Source organism: Triturus cristatus, chromosome 4_1 (genome assembly GCF_964204655.1).
Source record: "Triturus cristatus chromosome 4_1, aTriCri1.1, whole genome shotgun sequence".
NCBI classification, from domain to species: Eukaryota; Metazoa; Chordata; class Amphibia; order Caudata; family Salamandridae; genus Triturus; species Triturus cristatus.
Genome location: NC_140585.1, coordinates 366,712,890 through 366,729,618, shown reverse-complemented (window position 1 = coordinate 366,729,618; position 16,729 = coordinate 366,712,890). Strand labels below are relative to the sequence as shown.

The following is a 16,729-nucleotide window of genomic DNA, read 5'->3' as shown; positions in this document are numbered from 1 at the left end:
CTCAGAATCCGAGACCAAACACTCCAGAAAAGGCACGTACAGTGTGGAACACCAAAAAGGGAGCATTTGTCAAATTGGGAAATCACCCCAGTAAGCGGAAGCAAGGAGGAACCTATGGGCAACTTGCAACAACTCAGAAAAGCTCCCCCACACATCGCAGTCCCGAAAAGAGGTGGCGATGTAGGAAGAGGAATACCAAAGCAACCTGCACATATACATAAATGTATAAACATATAAATATGTAGAGAGAGAACAAGCCAGGAGCATGAACATGTCCATACCGGAGCATACCTAGTACAGTAAGGGCAGGTAGGAGCCGGTTTTGAAGAGAGCATGAAACCTCCCAAGGAGGTGGAACAGGCAACAGGCGCAAGAAGATGGCACCAGGGAAAAACATAGAACGCCGTACAACGGATCACCAAGCAACGCATGGAGCCCACAGGATCTCCAGGCCCAGGTGAGATGAGCAAAGCTATATAATAGCATACCAGTACCCCACATGGTGTATGCATACCCCAAACAATGGGAACACCTCTTAGGGCAATAAGCCAGGCCAAAAGAGTGCAGTAACGAACTGAACCCGTTAACATGAGTTCCGAGCCGCATGACTTAACCGAGCAGAGCCACCGGCTCAATACTACAGCCAGAGGACCAGACACAGCAATCTGTGGAACACGGACCTACTGGCTGCCCAAAGCAAAACGCATCCAAGGGATGCCAATAAAAGGGTAATCACTCTTGACCACAGGAAAAGAAGACGTAAGGCTCACCTCCCATGTAAAACACAGAGTGCAGCTAAATGATGTGAAATGAAAAAGTACCACCACGGAAGAAAGGCCTAAGAAGACCTAAGTGGGAGAACGAAAGCCCGCAAGGAGCCGATGAACCGCCGACTCGCCTTGAGCATCAAACAGTAAAACCCATCAAAGGGTAAGTCAACCAATCGCTCCTGGGTATTTTCGGGGAAGACACTATCGCGTAACCAATCGTGACGCCTTAAGGCAACAGAGCACGCCATAGCACGTCCCAAAGAATCCGCAGTATCTGAAGCTGAGCAGATTGTGAATTCGGCAAGGTCGCGGCCATCCCGGAGGAGGCGAAGGAGATCAACCCGAGCACCTTCAGAGGTGGCCAAAAGCAATGACTCTGCAGAGTCCCACAGGGCAGAAGTAGCCCGTGCTGAAACACACATTGTATTCAAGGATCATCTGCGGCGTGCCTCAAGGATCCTCACTCAGTCCAACGCTCTTCAATATCTACACGAGCCCCCTCGCCGCCATCGCACGAACGCAACATCAACATCATCTCCTATGCCGACGACACCCAGCTGATACTCTCCCTCACCAAGGACCCAGCCATCGCCAAAACCAACCTTCAGGAAGGTATGAAAGAGGTAGCAGAATGGATGAAGCACAGCCGTCTTAAGCTCAACTCGGACAAGACGGAGGTCCTCATCCTCGAACAATCCCCATTTGCCTGGGACGACTCCTGGTAGCCCTCGGCGCTGGGCACCGCACCGACACCCATGGACCACGCACACAACCTGGGATTCATCTCACAATGACCAAACAAGTCAACGCCGTCTCATCCTCATGCTTCAACACCCTGTGCATGCTTCGAAAGATCTTCCGATGGATCCCCACAGAAACCAGAAGAACAGTCTCCCATGGCCCAGCCGTCTGGACTACGGGAACGCCCTATACGCAGGAACCACCGCCAAACGTCAGAATCGCCTCCAGCGCATACAGAACGCCTCCACACGACTCATCCTCAACATCCCTCACCACAGCCACATATCCACCCACCTGAGGAACCTCCACTGGCTCCCCGTCAACAAAAGAATCACGTTCAGACTGCTCACCCACGCATACAAAGCGCTCCACAACATGGGCAGCGAATACCTCAACGGACACCTCTCGTTCTACACCCCCACCCGCCAGCTTCGCTCCACCAGCCTCGCCCTCGCCATCGTCCCACGGATTCACAGAACCACCACCGGGGGAAGATCATTCTCCTACCTGGCAGCGATGACCTGGAACTCCCTCCCCATTTACCTACGACTGACCCAGGACCATCTCAGCTTCAGGAAGCACCTCAAGACCTGGCAGTAGCAGCGCCCCGCCCCCCCCCCCGGCGCCTTGAGACCCTCATGGGTGAGTAGCGCGCTCTATAAATGGAAATGATTGATTGATTGATTGATAGTAGGGCCGCACTAGTGGAGGCAAAGACGTTCCTGCCCCATGACTCTAGCCATCTGGACTCCCGAGAGGGAGGAAGCATTAGAGGAGGCAGGGCGGGGAAAGCAGTCTGCAACACAAACCCTTGCACATCAGGGTGTACAAAAAGACAGACGGGATCATGCGGAACTGGACGGTGGCAGTGCAAAACTGAACAAGCCACCGGATCGCCTGAAGCCGGCCGGACCCAGGTACCTAAAAGGGTATCATAAAGGGAAGCCTCAAAGGGTAGAAGCGGCTCCACAGTCCCGGACCCCCGATGAAGGACCTCAAGCAAGGGGTCAACAGATAAGGGGGCAGAAGGGGGTTGCATGCTCAAAATGCTGGTGGCCAATGAGACCCTCCTCAATAAAGCCGCACCGGCCTCGGTAGCCCTCCACAGAGGAGACAACAACTCATCAGTGGGGGAGGGTTGTAAATGGACCCTCCCCAGACAGGGTGCGACCAATGTTCCACAGAAGGGAGTCCCATTGAAGAATGAGGATACTGAGGCGAGCCCCCCGAGCCATGGTGAGATCCTTGATTAAAAAACCGAACCTCGACCCAGGAGACCTGGCGAATTATCGCCCGATATCCTTGTTACCCGGGATGGGGAAATTAACCGAAAAACTGATAAATATTCAATTGGCAGCATTTCTGGAGAAATACAAGCTTCTCCACCCATCCCAGACGGGTTTTAGGAAGGGACAAGGCACGGAGACGGCATTGTTGAGGGTGGTAGAAGAGGCCAGAGGGATTTTGGATGCTGGTGGCAGCGCGGCCATTATCCTTCTGGACCTCAGTGCCGCCTTCGACACGGTAAGTCATCACCTGTTGCTGGCGCGACTTCAAAATATCGGAGTAGCTGGGAAAGCCTTGGAATGGCTGAGATCCTTCCTTGAGGAAAGATATTTTCAAGTGTTTGACGGAAACAACTGCTCTCGCCTTTTCCCGTTACAGTGTGGGGTTCCACAGGGGTCGTCCCTTAGCCCCACACTGTTCAACGTTTACATGGCCCCGTTGGCGGAATTAGTAACTCCGTTCGGCATCCAGCTAATAAGCTACGCGGACGACACCCAGTTGGTGTTTTCCCTGCAGCAAACAGATGCCCCCCCGAACAACTTGGCTAATTGTTTGGAGGTGGTGGTAAATTGGATGCACGTGTCTCAGCTCAGACTCAATGGAGGAAAAACTGAGCTGATGCTCCTAGGAAAACAGGATATTCCCGAAAGTCTAGCTTGGCCGGCGTGCATGGGTGCCAGACCATCGCCCAAGCCGAAAATAAAGAGTTTGGGCTTTTGGCTGGACAACGCCCTGTCCTTCGATACGCAGGCCAGAAAGACGTCTGCAGTCTGTCATGGGATACTTAAGTCCCTGCGCAAAATCCTGCCCCAACTTCCTGAAAAAGCAAGGAAAACCGTAGTTCAGTCTCTGGTGTTATCCCGAATTGACTACGGGAATGCGATTTATCTTGGGGCACCGGTATCCACTTTTAAGACCCTACAAGTGGCGCAGAATTATGCTGCCAGAATTCTGACGGGAACTAGTCGGTATATGTCGGCGAAGCCAGCACTAAGATCACTTCACTGGCTCCCGGTGAGGGAACGGGTGCGATTCAAATCCCTATGCATAACCTACAAGATCCTGCATGGAGAAGGTCCCTCCATTCTGGAAAACTTGATAAGTCCCTACAAGCCCCAACTTAACCTCCGCTCGAGCGAACATAATCTGGCAATCATTCCCAGAATAAAACGAGCACGATCGGGCGGTCGACTCTTCTCTCTGCAAGCTGCAAGAGAATGGAATGCCCTCCCATGTAATTTGAGGCAGGAACAGACCTTTCTTCAGTTCAGGAAGAAACTTAAAACTTTTTTATTCCCAAGAACCAGCTCATAGTACGATTGCAGATCGGATCAGCCTAGGGTCACTGTTTTCCAAGAGCGCTGGGATGCCTACGGGTAGCCATGCGCTATATAAGTGATTTTACAATTACAATTACTCCGGACAGGCGACCGCCTGACAGGGTGCCTGGGGTGTGCTCAGAGCAGGGCTATGAGCACCGGCAACCAGCGAAGCTATGTAGCGCGACAGAGGCGCTGTGGGTCGTAGAGGGGGACCCCGGTGGCCGCACCCTAATGACTCCACGTGGACCGCAGAGGGGGACCCAACTGGGCTGCGCCCTTACGGTGCCACATCTCCGACGTCCCTGGGGGGTAGAGGCTCAATTGGCGCCGAGGGCGAACCCATCGGCGAGTCCGTCGGAGAGCCCACAAGAAGCGGAGGCCCTGAGGACGCCCCAGGGACGGGAGAGGGCCCATGGGAGGCCTGCAAAGCTGCGCATATGCCTCCATTTGGGCCCGTGTCACCCCCACACCCGGGAAGGGCGGGTAGGGCGACTGCTGGGAGTGCACGTCCGGAATGTTCCGGGAACCAGAGCTCCTGACAACAGAAGAAGAAGGGGAGTCGAATGACGGCGAGAGGGACCTGCTGTTGAAAAAGCCAGGGGGCGAGATGACTCCGACCTGGACAACCGCACCGAGAGAAGCTTCATACGGCGCTCGTGCCGAGACTTGGGCTTCAGGTGTTGGCACGCCTCGCAGTCCATGGAGTCATGGTGCTCGCCCCGACACCACATTCAAATAAGATGTGGGTCCGTCGAGGACATCTGACGCGAACAGGAATTACAAGTTTTAAAGCCCGAAGGCATCGCACACTGTTCCCTGACGCGAAGCGTCGACAAGGCCTGAAAACAGGTCAGAGGAACCGCTCCCTCCGGATCCGCGATGCACGCGGAAAAGAAGGAAACGGACGTCAGCGCGCCGGGAGGGACTCATATGACCTTGCTGACGTCACGTACATGGACGATGTCAGGGTGGGGTCGTGTGGCGCCGTCCCCTGGCATGCAGAGGTGCTGCTGCAAAGTTTTTTCCGGATCCAGTCTGACACCTGGAGATATTCTAAGTTAAGGAATCTGCAGCTAGATGTCTGTATCAGATATGTCTTTTAAGCAAAATAGGGATGGACTTGAAAAATTTACAATTCTCGTTCAAACTGTTTCTGGATTTTCCTTAAGTAAGTCTTCATTGTTTGACACAATTTATTGAACCAACCTTTCCTGGAAAATGAGGTCCTACCTGAGGAGTTAATTATATACTACTATGACGCTATTTTTCTCAAAACTGTGCTTTTTATAATCTAGGGGTAAAATGCCTTTCACAAGAGGCTGCACGATTTGAAACTCAGCCAATATGTGACAGGTTTGATCACGCTCAAACACAATAGAGATACTCAACGATAATGGGAATTATATGCTGAAGTGGTGGAACAGAGAGAAAAGGCAATGAAATCTGTAGTAGCCAATGATCATTGCCTCCCTTATATAAGACTTAAGCCTACAAAGACTTCAAAGGTGAAGGCATGTATAAAAATATAGATGGCAATCCCAATTTTGAACTAACAGCCTTGGCACAAGACTTCAAATTAGCTGACTTAGCCAATTACATTACCATTTTTAAGTGACATTAAATGATGTACCCAAATTTTAAAGTTCCAATAAAGGACACCTTAAGCTGGGTTTTAACAGAGATTTCCAAGTAGGTTAGAACACAGATATTTAATCAAAATATTTAATCCAGATATTTAATCCAGATATTTAATCAGGACGTTTGTAAGAGGGATCTTGCACCTGTCCTGTTTTAGCTACCTGTTTGGAAAACGGATTTTTTTATTTCTTCTACTTGCTATGGGTCCGAGCCCTCCTTACATGCAAAAGAGCAGTTTACGAAAGAATCAGGATCCTCTCTTCTCTTATTTATAATCCTTAGCCAACAAGAGATATGCACAGATGAATGTGCAGGAGCAATTACATCATTAACTAAATCTTGTTTGTCACAGCAAGTATTAGCTTATGAATGAGCAAACAATTGCATATGTTATACACAGTTTATGATGGCTTCCAATAACTTAGTCTGTGTATTTACCTTTGACCATTCCTTGCATACAGGTGCACAGCGGAGCGATTTACAACAAGATTATGTACTGACTCGCACCTTGTTTAAACTTTATTTGACTGATTTGCTTGCCAAATTATAAGATACTTGCCTTGCATCAGCAGAAGAAGATGAATAAGGATCATTGTTGGAATACTTGTCTCTAATATCCCCTTGGAATGGCAAAGATGGGTTAAACAACCACATACAGGTGCACAGTGGATTACAATAGGATTGTGTGCTGACTCACACCTTGTTTAGACTTTAATTGGCTGATCTTATTGCCAAATTACAAAGTACTTGCCCTGCATAAGCAAAGGAAGATGAATAATTGATGAAGAAGTTGGTAAGAGCATTCAAGCTTGAGGATAAAATGGATATGAATATAGATCATTGTTGGGGATGCTTGTCTCTATTATGCCCTTGCAATGGCGGGTAAAAAATTAGATCCACTTGAGCCCCGAACCAACCCAGACACCGCCACCCTTGCTAATAATGAATACACTAAGCATGCAGCAATTTACATACAAGAAAACAAAGAAGGCAGAGGACCTTTTCCCACAAGGATTCAATAGGCAGCATCCACTGTATGGAGTTCCAGGTCGGAAAGTTCTGAGGCTCTATTAAACTGGTCACAAAGACTCACTGCCAAGATACAAAAGTGGTCGGATTGATCTTGCATTTTAACTGAGGATTTAAAATAGTTGGATACAAATGGTGAATTGAGGCTGCAAGAGACAAAGCTACTAGTTCTGCAGACTGTAGTCACATTAGCTACTCACTGGAAGGAAAATGCTACTTACCAGTATGCATCTGTTCTTGGCATGTAGAGCTGTATACTTTTGCATAGATCGCCATCTGGTGTTGGGCTCGGATGTTTGCATGTTGTTTTTGTCTTCGAAGAAGAGTTGTAGTCACAAGACCGGTGACTCCTCCTTCGGAGCACATTGCGCATGGGCATCGGCTCCATTGTTAGATTGTTTTTGCCACGTAGGGTTAGATGGAGTAGTAAGAAGTAGAAAGATGTCCATGCGTGATGTATCTAAATAAGATAACACTGGAAGAGATAGAGGTATCCGGGGAGGCGGGTGGGCGTGTACAACTCTGCAGCTCTACATGCCAAGAACAGATGCATACTGGTAAGTAGCATTTTCCATTCGAGGCATATGAGTGGCAGATTGTACACTTTTGCATAGACTATACAGCGGTGGCTACCTATATGTGTTGCAGTAGTCTGAAATATTGTTTTTAATACAGCCTGGCCCACACTAGCTTGTTGTTTTTCCTGCACATCTACTCAATAGTGTTTTGTGAAGGTGTGTGGTGTAGCCCAAGTTGCTGCTTTACATATGTCATCTAGGGGAATGTTCCCTAAGAATGCCATAGAAGCCCCTAGTTTGCGTGTACAATGAGCTCTAGGGGGAATGGTTAATGTTCGTTTGGCTTTAAAGTAGCATATCTGTATGCATTTTACAATCCACCTTGCAATTCCTGTTTTGGATATAGGATTACCCGTATGAGGTGGAGAGAAAGCCACAAAAAGTTGTTTGGTTTTACGAAAGGATTTTGTTCTTTCAATGTAGTATAGTATTGCTCTTTTAACATCTATGGTATGTTGAGCTCTTTCTGCCACAGAGTCTGGTTGAGGGAAAAATACTGGGAGTTCAACAGACTGGTTCAGATGGAAGGCAGATACTACTTTGGGTAAAGATTTTGGATTAGTTTTAAGAACCACTTTGTTATGATGGATTTGTAAAAATGGTTATTGTATGATTAATGCATGGAGTTCACTCACTCTTCTCAGAGATGTGAAAGCGACCAAAAAGGCTACTTTTCAAGTGAGGAACTGTAGTTCACATATGTGGAGAGGTTCAAAGGGAGCACCCATTAGTCTGGTAAGGACTACATTGAGGTTCCACACCGGAGAGGGTGGAGCTCTTGGTGGAATTATTCTTTTAAGTCCTTCCATAAAAGCTTTGATAGCGGGAACTCTAAACAAAGACAAATGTTGTCTGTTTTGTAGGTAGGCCGCTTATGGCAGCTAGATGTAACCTTATAGATGTATACGCTAGGTTACATTGTTGTAGATGCAAGAGGTAACAGATGGTGTTCTGAATGGAAGCATCTAGTGGGTTGATATTGTTGTGTGAGCAATAAATGACGAATCTCTTCCAATTTGCTGTATAGCATGCCCTTGTGGTAGGGAGTCTAGCTTCTTTGATAATGTTCATACAGTCTAGCGGGAGATTAAGGTAGCCAAACTCCAAGATTTCGGGAGCCAGATCGCAAGGTTGAGCTGATTGGGATCTGGGTGCCTTATCTCTCCATGGTTCAGAGTGAGAAGCTTGGGTGAGAGGTGAAGCTTTTGATATGGTACTACTGATAGTACCAACAGAGTTGTGAACCATGGTTGTCTTGCCCATGTTGGTGCAACTAGGATCATTCTGAGAGAATGTTGTTGGAATTTCCTCACCAGTAATGGAATGAGTGGGAGAGGCGGAAAAGCATAAGCAAATTTGCCTGACCAATTCATCCATAGCGCATTGCCTTTGGACAATGGGTGTGGATACCTGGATGCGAAGCTTGGGCATTTTGCGTTTTGTCGTGTGGCAAACAGATCTTTTTCTGGGTGTCCCCACATACGAAAGAATGGAAGAAGAACTTGAGGATGAAGTTCCCATTCGTGGATCTGTTGTGCCTGATGGCTGAGCAGATCTGCAAACTGATTGTGTACCCCTGGTAGGTGTTCTGCCTGGAGGTAGATCTTCTATGGAATGGCCCATCTCCAAATGCTCTGTGCTAGGTGGGATTACTGGAGAGTGTGTGTGTCCCCTTGCTTTTGTATGTAATACATTGCTGTCATGTTGTCTGTACGGATCAGGACAGCTTTCCTTATCAAGTGCAGTTGAAAAGACTTCAATGCTAGGGAGATTGCTAACAATTCCAGATAGTTGATGTGAAATTGTTTTTGTTGGGGGGCCAGACACCTTGAACGGTATGGGTTTGTAGATGTGCACCCCAACCGGTGAGTGATGTGTCTGTTAGCACTATCTGTGGGACTGGTTCGAGGAACGACCGCCCTTTGGAAAGGTTTTGTGTGGTCCACCACTGCAGAGAGTGATGGGTGCGGTCGTCCACCAACACCAGATCTGTTGGCTGACCTTGAGCCTGGTTCCACTGACGTGCCAGACACTCTTGTAATGGACAAATTTGTAGTCTTGCATGAGGAACAAGAAAAATTCAAGAGGCCATCATCCCTATTATTTGCATGAACACTCATGCTGGTAGTGAGTGTTGTGGCTGAAATCTTTGAACTAGCATTTGTATAGCACTTATCCTGACTGGGTTGGGATATCCTAGGGCTGTGAAAGTATTTACTGTAGCTCCTAGATATTGTTGTGTTCTGGACGGTTGGAGATGGGATTTTCCCAGATTTATTGTGAATCCCAGAGTGTGAAGCAACTGTATCGTACGGAGTGTGTGTTGAACACAGCTGTTGTGGGACTTTGCTTTTATGAATCAATCGTCCAGATAAGGGAAGACATGAATTTGTTGTCTTCTCAGATGGGCTGCAACCACGGCGAGGCACTTGGTGAAAAAACTCAGGGTGCCATGGTGACTCCGAATGGGAGAACTTTGAACTGGTAGTGTTGACCATCTACCACAAACCTGAGATATTTCCTGTGAGCGGGATGATTGGGAATGTGGAAGTAGGCATCCTTTAGATCTAGAGTGGAGAGAAAGTCGCCTTGCTGTAGTAGTGGAAGCACTTGTTGTAAAGCGATCATGTGGAAGTGGTCTGATTGAATGTAAAAGTTGAGCGGTCTGAGGTCCAGTATTGGCCTGAGAGAGCCGTCCTTTTTTGGGATTAGAAAATAACCCCTGTGCCCTGATGAGGCACGGGAACTGGCTCTATTGCATGTTTTTGTAACATTGCTAAAACCTCCTGTTTGAGGAGCGTCAGGTGTTCTGATGACATTGGACGCTGTTTGAGAGGAATGTTGGGAGGGGTAGAAGTGAGTTCCAGGCAATAACCATACTGCATAATTTGTCTTGTCTGTTGTGATGGAATTCCAGACAGGAAGAAACTGTGAGAGACGTCCCCCGACAGGAGTGAGATGATGGGGAGGAAGCACAGGGAAGTCACTGTTTGGTATTAGGGGAGTTGCGGGTGTTGTTACCCCTGCCTCTACCCTTGTTGTTGTTCCCCCTGTAACCTCCTCTAGTGTATCCCCTGGAAAAGGAGCCCTGGTTGGGACTTTTGTAGGATGAGGACGGGTGTTCTGGTGTATTTGTTTTGGAGCCTGCTCTTTAGAAGGAGTGACGAAAGGAGCCTCTAGTAGATGGTGACTGTAGGGTTCCCATAGACTTTGCAGTCTCTGTGTCCTTTTTAATCTTTTCTAAAGATGTATCCACTGCAGGGCCAAAGAGATGCTTTTGGTCAAAAGGATGGTATTTTGTAGCTCTTGTTTAGAACCAGATAACCTGAGCCAGGCGTGTCTGCGTAGCAAAACACTGGTATTTATTGCACCGGACACGGTGTCTGCTGCGTCGAGCACGCATTTGATGGATGTATTAGTTATTAGTTTGCCTTCCTGTATAAGGTCTTTAGCTTTGTCCTTATATTGTTGAGTTAGGTGTTGAATGAGCTTTTCCAGCTCATCATAGTGGGCCCTATCATATCTTGCCAAAAGGGCTTGTGTGTTGGCTATTTTCCATGACCTTGCAGCTTGAGACGCCATATGTTTGCCTAATGTGTCTAATAATTTAGATTCTTTGTCAGGAGGTGGTGTATCACCTGACCCCTGAGAGTTTGCCCTCTTGCGTGCATTGGCTACAACCAGTGAATCTAAGGGAAGTTGACCCTTGATGTATATAGGGTCAGTGGGAGCTGCTTTGTATTTCTTATCTATTCTGGGGTTAAGTACCCTAGCTCTAACTGGGTCTTTGAACACCTCAGGAGCGTGTCTAAGACCTTTTAACATGGGCAAGACATGAGTAGATTTTTGTGGTTGGTCAAAAGTCTCCAGCAGAAAATCCTCTTCTACAGGATCGTAGTGTAATTTGACCTCATGGTATGTTGCGGCCCTATTGGTTAGCTGGGCAAAACCCACATTGTCATCTAGCGGAGATGGTTTTGAGGGGTAGAAATCCAGATCGTTATCTAGATCAGGATTATAGTCATGGCATGGGTCTGGATCCTGTGGTGGGTCATCAGGAACCTCAGTGTCTAATGGTACTAGGTCTTCATCCTCTTGCCCATCCTCCTGTGCATCGCCACTATCCTCTGGTTGTGTAGAATGTTCTGGAGAAATGAGTAAACTAGGGTTAACTGGTGGTGGAGGTGAAGGTGGTGGTGAAGTATTAGTAGCTATGTGTAATTTCTTTGGAGGAACTGGAACATGTGGCAAATGTACTGGTTTCCTCTTTGTGGGAAGCTTGGTGACTATATGACCAGTCTTTGGGTAAATTAAGATGTTAGTTTGTTTTGGATCGGGAAAGAAAAGCTCTTCGGGATCGATAGTTTTCTTCGGCGTCGAAGATTTCTCCTTGGAAACTGTTCTTGGCCGTTTAGGGACAGTGACTGGTACAGAAGCTTTCCCTGGTTCCGAGGCCTTCGGTGCGGGTTGTTTCAGCTCTGGGGGCGTTTGTTTAGCAGGCTTAGTTATAGGAGTTTTGTCCTTTAATGTTTTCGGCTACGAAGTTTTTGGCACCGGAGTCTTATCTGTGTGCTTCTGGGCCGAGGTCTTATCCGGCTGCTTCGGTGTCTTATCTGGCTGCTTTGGTGCCGATGCTTTATCCGGCTGCTTCGGTGCCGAGGGATCTTTCGTTGATTTTGGTGCCAAAGGTTTTTCTGGTGCCGGCGGAGGAGGGCCCAGCACCTCGGACGACTGAGCTTTCGGTGCCAAAGATGGCTTTTCGGGACCAGGTGGTTAGCTCAAGCTGGAAGGCTTTTCTTTGTCCTTCGGTGCCGGGCCCGGAGGCGGGGCGCTCGGAGTTTTCATACGGTGTGGATCTGAGCCCGGAGGCGAAGGTGTCACCAGAGCCGTTGGTATCGGCTTGGGTGGGGGTCTTAGTACTCAGATTCCTTTGAGCCGGGGTGATGTCATCTTCGGCGTCGGAGACGTCTGCTTCGGAGTCCGGGACCTGTTCTTCCTGTTCTGGCTCCGGAAGGCTATCGGAACCTGGATGGAAGATGTCTGGAATGGAACCTGTACCTAGGCACATCTAGTGGCGTTGTGCTCGACCATCCCGGATGGTCTTCTTGGACTTGAAGGACAGACAAGCCTCACAATCGTCCTCTCGATGTTCTGGAGAGAGGCACAGATTACAAACAGGATGGAGGTTCGAGTGTGGGAACTTAGCACCACACTGTGGACATTTCTTAAAGGGAGACCATTCCATCGACGTCTGTCTTCACCGGTGCGGGTAGGCTCAGTGGCCCGCGTCAAAGTTTATTCGAAAGTTGTCAAGGGTGCGCATCGAAATGCACGCGATCGAGACAATACCATTGGTTAACTGTGATTGCATGTCGAAAGGGGGTTCGATAACAACACCGACCAGGAGCGCAGCAAGTCCCATCTGAACACGATGGCAGAAAAAAACGATCTGACGATGGAGCCAATGCCCATGAGCACTGTCAACCGAAGGAGGAGTCACCGATCTCGTGACTATAACACTTCTTTGAAGACAACATGCAAACATCCGAGCCCAACACCAGATGGCGATCTATGCAAAAGTGTACAATCTGCAGATCATATGCCTCGAACATTATCTATTGCACTCCCTAGTGTTTTACCCATCCTGGGTCCGACCAGGATGCCTTTTTTAGTGAAAAAGGCACAATTCCTCAGCAAACAGCAACATGATAAGCCTTTAAATAAGCACTAGTTTTTAATGTGCACAAAGGAAAGATAAATTCCCCTCTTTAACTGCTCCTTACAACAATTAAAGGCCTCCTTTGCTTCTTTTTCTTTTGGGTGGGAATCACACCTTTCAGTTGACAAGACACTTTTTGAGCTCAAGGCTCGGAAAAAACTTCTCAGTTCAAGTCCAAAGAGGCACTTACTTAGCTCCACTCAACATGGGATTTTTGAGATAAGGCTGTGAAGTCAAGAGCCATGCAGAATACCACATTGTCCCCTTCTACGGCAACTATTTCACAACCCCGCTCTACCCCAAATCCTGTTCATACCTGGACAAACAAGAAAACTGGTGCATCTCAGAAGTGGAGCGGGGTGCTGGTGCCCTCTCCCAGTCAGCATGCCGCTCCACCGTCTGGCCACCTACACAAGCTCTGGTCATATATGCTGCCTCAAGTGCTATCCATTTTTGAGCCATCATTTTATGTTATTTTTCTATATTTTTATTTGCAACTCTGTTTAATTAACATCCCAGAATTGCAAATACATTCAATGATGAGATTTTACTGATTTTAGTAATGATGTTCTTTTTTTCTCTTCTGTTTCAATCTCACTCTTGTTCCTCATCCCACTTTGTTTCCTCTCACTCACTCTATCTCCCTTTCTTTCTTTCTATCTTTGGCTCAGTTGCTCTCTTAGTCCTCCCAAACATCCCGCTATCTTAGCCTCTATTTCTCTTATCATCAGTTTCTGTAAAATGTTGTTGGCCCCTCCTTCCTTTGTCTTCATCTCCCTCTTCAAAATACCTCTTCATCACTTAGAGCTCTCTCTTTATTCTTCTACCTTCCTCTGGAAATCCTCCTCTGCTCCTTTCACTGAGCCTAACACCCTCTCCCTTTTCTTCCTTATCCTCAGACCTCATTGTTTTCTATTACGCTTTGTCTCCCTCATTCGTTCCATAACCTGGGCCCCATCGTTATTATCAAATTTAATTCTTTCCCATGTTCACCTGTTTTCTGGATTCTATTTCTCTCCTTTCAATATTGACATCCCAATTTCTTGGTTTCGATCTTTGCCCAAGTGTTATTTACCCGGCCTCATTTTTCTCCAAAGAGAGAATTGAAACAAGTCCCTTCTCAATGTTTTCCATATCCCCTTCTCAATGTTTATTTCTCTTGCAATCTTCTTCTCCTGTCTCTCTTCTTTTCCTTTCTCCTATACACTTTATTCTGGCATAATCTGTCTCTCTATCATCTACTCTTTCTCAGTATATACCGCCCTCTCACTGACCTTCAGTAACATTGTCTTAAAGTCTCTCACACCTCTCTTTATTCCTCTTTGCTTCTTTAAATGGTTACATATTTCTTGGAGAATCCCATGGTTTGGGATTTTTTTATCCAACATGTGTTCTTCAATTATTACTAATTTGAAAATGTTTAGTTGCTGAATGTTGAGGAGAATGTTGAATTCAGTTATATGAAACATGTTGGAAAGTGACTGGTGACATGGGAAGAAAGTATTTGTGTGATGACTGGTAGAGAACTTTTAAAAATACCGTAAAAGATCATCAAGCTAGACTTGGTGGTGTCTAGAAAATAAGTGTTTTTCCTCTAGATGTATTATTACTTTTGGATAGATACAAGCTTTTCACTTATCTTACATGAGTGGTACGCTCAATGCTGTGCAAATATTCTGTTTAATAGGGCTGTCTGTTTCACAGCTCCAGGAAGCTGAATATGTGTGCACCGAGCAAGGATGAAGTTGCCAGAGAGAAGATTGTGGCATAGGTTAGGTGCCAGGAGTGATGGTTGTGAAGGAAGAGCAGATTGATGGTGGCATGTCAATGTGGCATAGGGCAGCCAGAGGTATCTGAATGGTCAAGTGTTTTGACAACTTCTGAGGAATCACCTTTAGAGGTGTGACATTTGTATTGGTCTTCAATTTGGTGCAAGGGATTCTACAAGCGGTTTCAGAAGGCTTGATAGACAGTGACACTAACTTTCTTACACATTGGCTTTCTTGCTCAGTCTTGAAGTCCAAATTAAACGATCTTTATTCATTCAGAGATAATATAGTACGTTTTATGGAAATACATCTGCCCTTTACTACAAAGATTAGTGACATTCAGACAACCAGGATCTTACTGATCCAGTTTAGAAGAGACACAGCCTACGAGCTAACCATTCAGCTCGAATCCCTCTGCTTGTTCTCTTCCAATATATACAGTTTTTGCACAATGTCATGTTACACTGAGTAGTGGCATTAATAGTTCATTCTAGTACTTTGGGTTGTGAGTTTAACCAGTGAATAAACATTATCATGCTGCTCTTTGGGAGAGTTATCTGTTTGCATAACCAGCTTCAGGGGTGGTGGTGGTGAACTAACCATAAACATTGTAGGGCTTAAGTTGAAGAATAGTCTTTAATTACTAAGGTTGCTCAGACATATTACTTCTTGACCTCTTAAAATGTCCTAAAAGTATTGTAAAAATCTAATCTAATCATGTGTATCAGGAACATGTTTTTTTTTTATTTCTGTGATGGCAACATCTGCTGCCTTACCTGTTGGGCACCGTACAAGTACAGTACGAGGGAGTCGTGTTCAGGAATAACACACCACACTTTCTGCCACGGCTTAGATTTCTCATTATATTGAAGAAAGCCACAAATTATGCTATTTTTGGAGATTTCAGCTGCCTCAACCTATGGAGAAAAAAAGTAAAGCCTCTTAAGAGCAGACACGGCACACCTGCACAAGACAGAGAATTGGACACATGGCATGAAGTATGCTCAAATTTCTCATCCAATACGATTTTAAGGTTTCATTATAAAATAACATATGCTACATGATTGCACTTTACGATGAAGAGAAAACAGAAATGTAACCAGGAGGCAAAATACTCATCTGTTTTTGGCTCCCAACGTTAGGCATAACCCAAAAGAAACATTTGCTTTTCTCTATCAAAAATTCAAAAAGGACTTAATTCAACACAACAACATAAAGCAATAACTCACCTGCAGTAACTCTGATACCATCCGTGTTGTCTCTTGGAAGACTGTCACTTATAAACAGAGGTAACCTTTCACTTTATTACTCTGACTCGGCTATCTTGTACTGTCCCCTCTTGGCAAGCCAAGAGATTCTAGCATAAAGGAGATGTGGCAGATTATAAACCAATGACCATGGGATATTGGCTCCTAACTGAATGTCTCATTTGAAAGACAGTCTGCATTGGACCTAGGGAGGCAAACTGGGCATGACATTAGTGCAAGCAGGGTAAGAACAAGCCCTGACATCATTCCTCCCTCAGTCAAAGCAATGACAGGGCTCAGCCCCTGGGATTCGTCATCTCTCTTAAACACCTGCATCTTGCAACTCTCAGAACACCTGCCCTAAAATGAAATGAGGGAGTCACCAGGCAACCATGAAATGCACAGTGCACAATGTATCCGTGAGTGAGAGACAGAGGGTTTGAGGGAGGGTGTGAGTGAGAGAGAGAAAAACTGCAGGAGAATTGCCTGCAGAGTCCTCAGGCAGAAGAAAAGGATGTCGAAGTGGGATTCGATGAATGGGTTTAAAACAACTCAAACAAGGAATTGCACTAATAAATGTCAACAATATGACACAACATTTCCTCAGATACCTTAATGTGGGTGTTTCA

The 16,729-nt window shown here is 46.5% G+C and overlaps 1 protein-coding gene across 5 annotated transcripts in view; it reads right to left on the bottom strand.

Moving 5' to 3' along the window:
- FGD4 (FYVE, RhoGEF and PH domain containing 4) overlaps window positions 1-16,729 on the bottom strand; it is a 597,812-nt gene that overhangs the window by 24,658 nt on the left and 556,425 nt on the right. For all 5 annotated transcript variants that reach the window (XM_085652397.1, XM_085652400.1, XM_085652401.1 and 2 more), the window contains exon 16: window positions 15,630-15,770. In XM_085652397.1, the coding sequence (XP_085508523.1) occupies window positions 15,630-15,770 (141 nt within the window). The remainder of the gene's footprint in view (window positions 1-15,629; window positions 15,771-16,729) is intronic.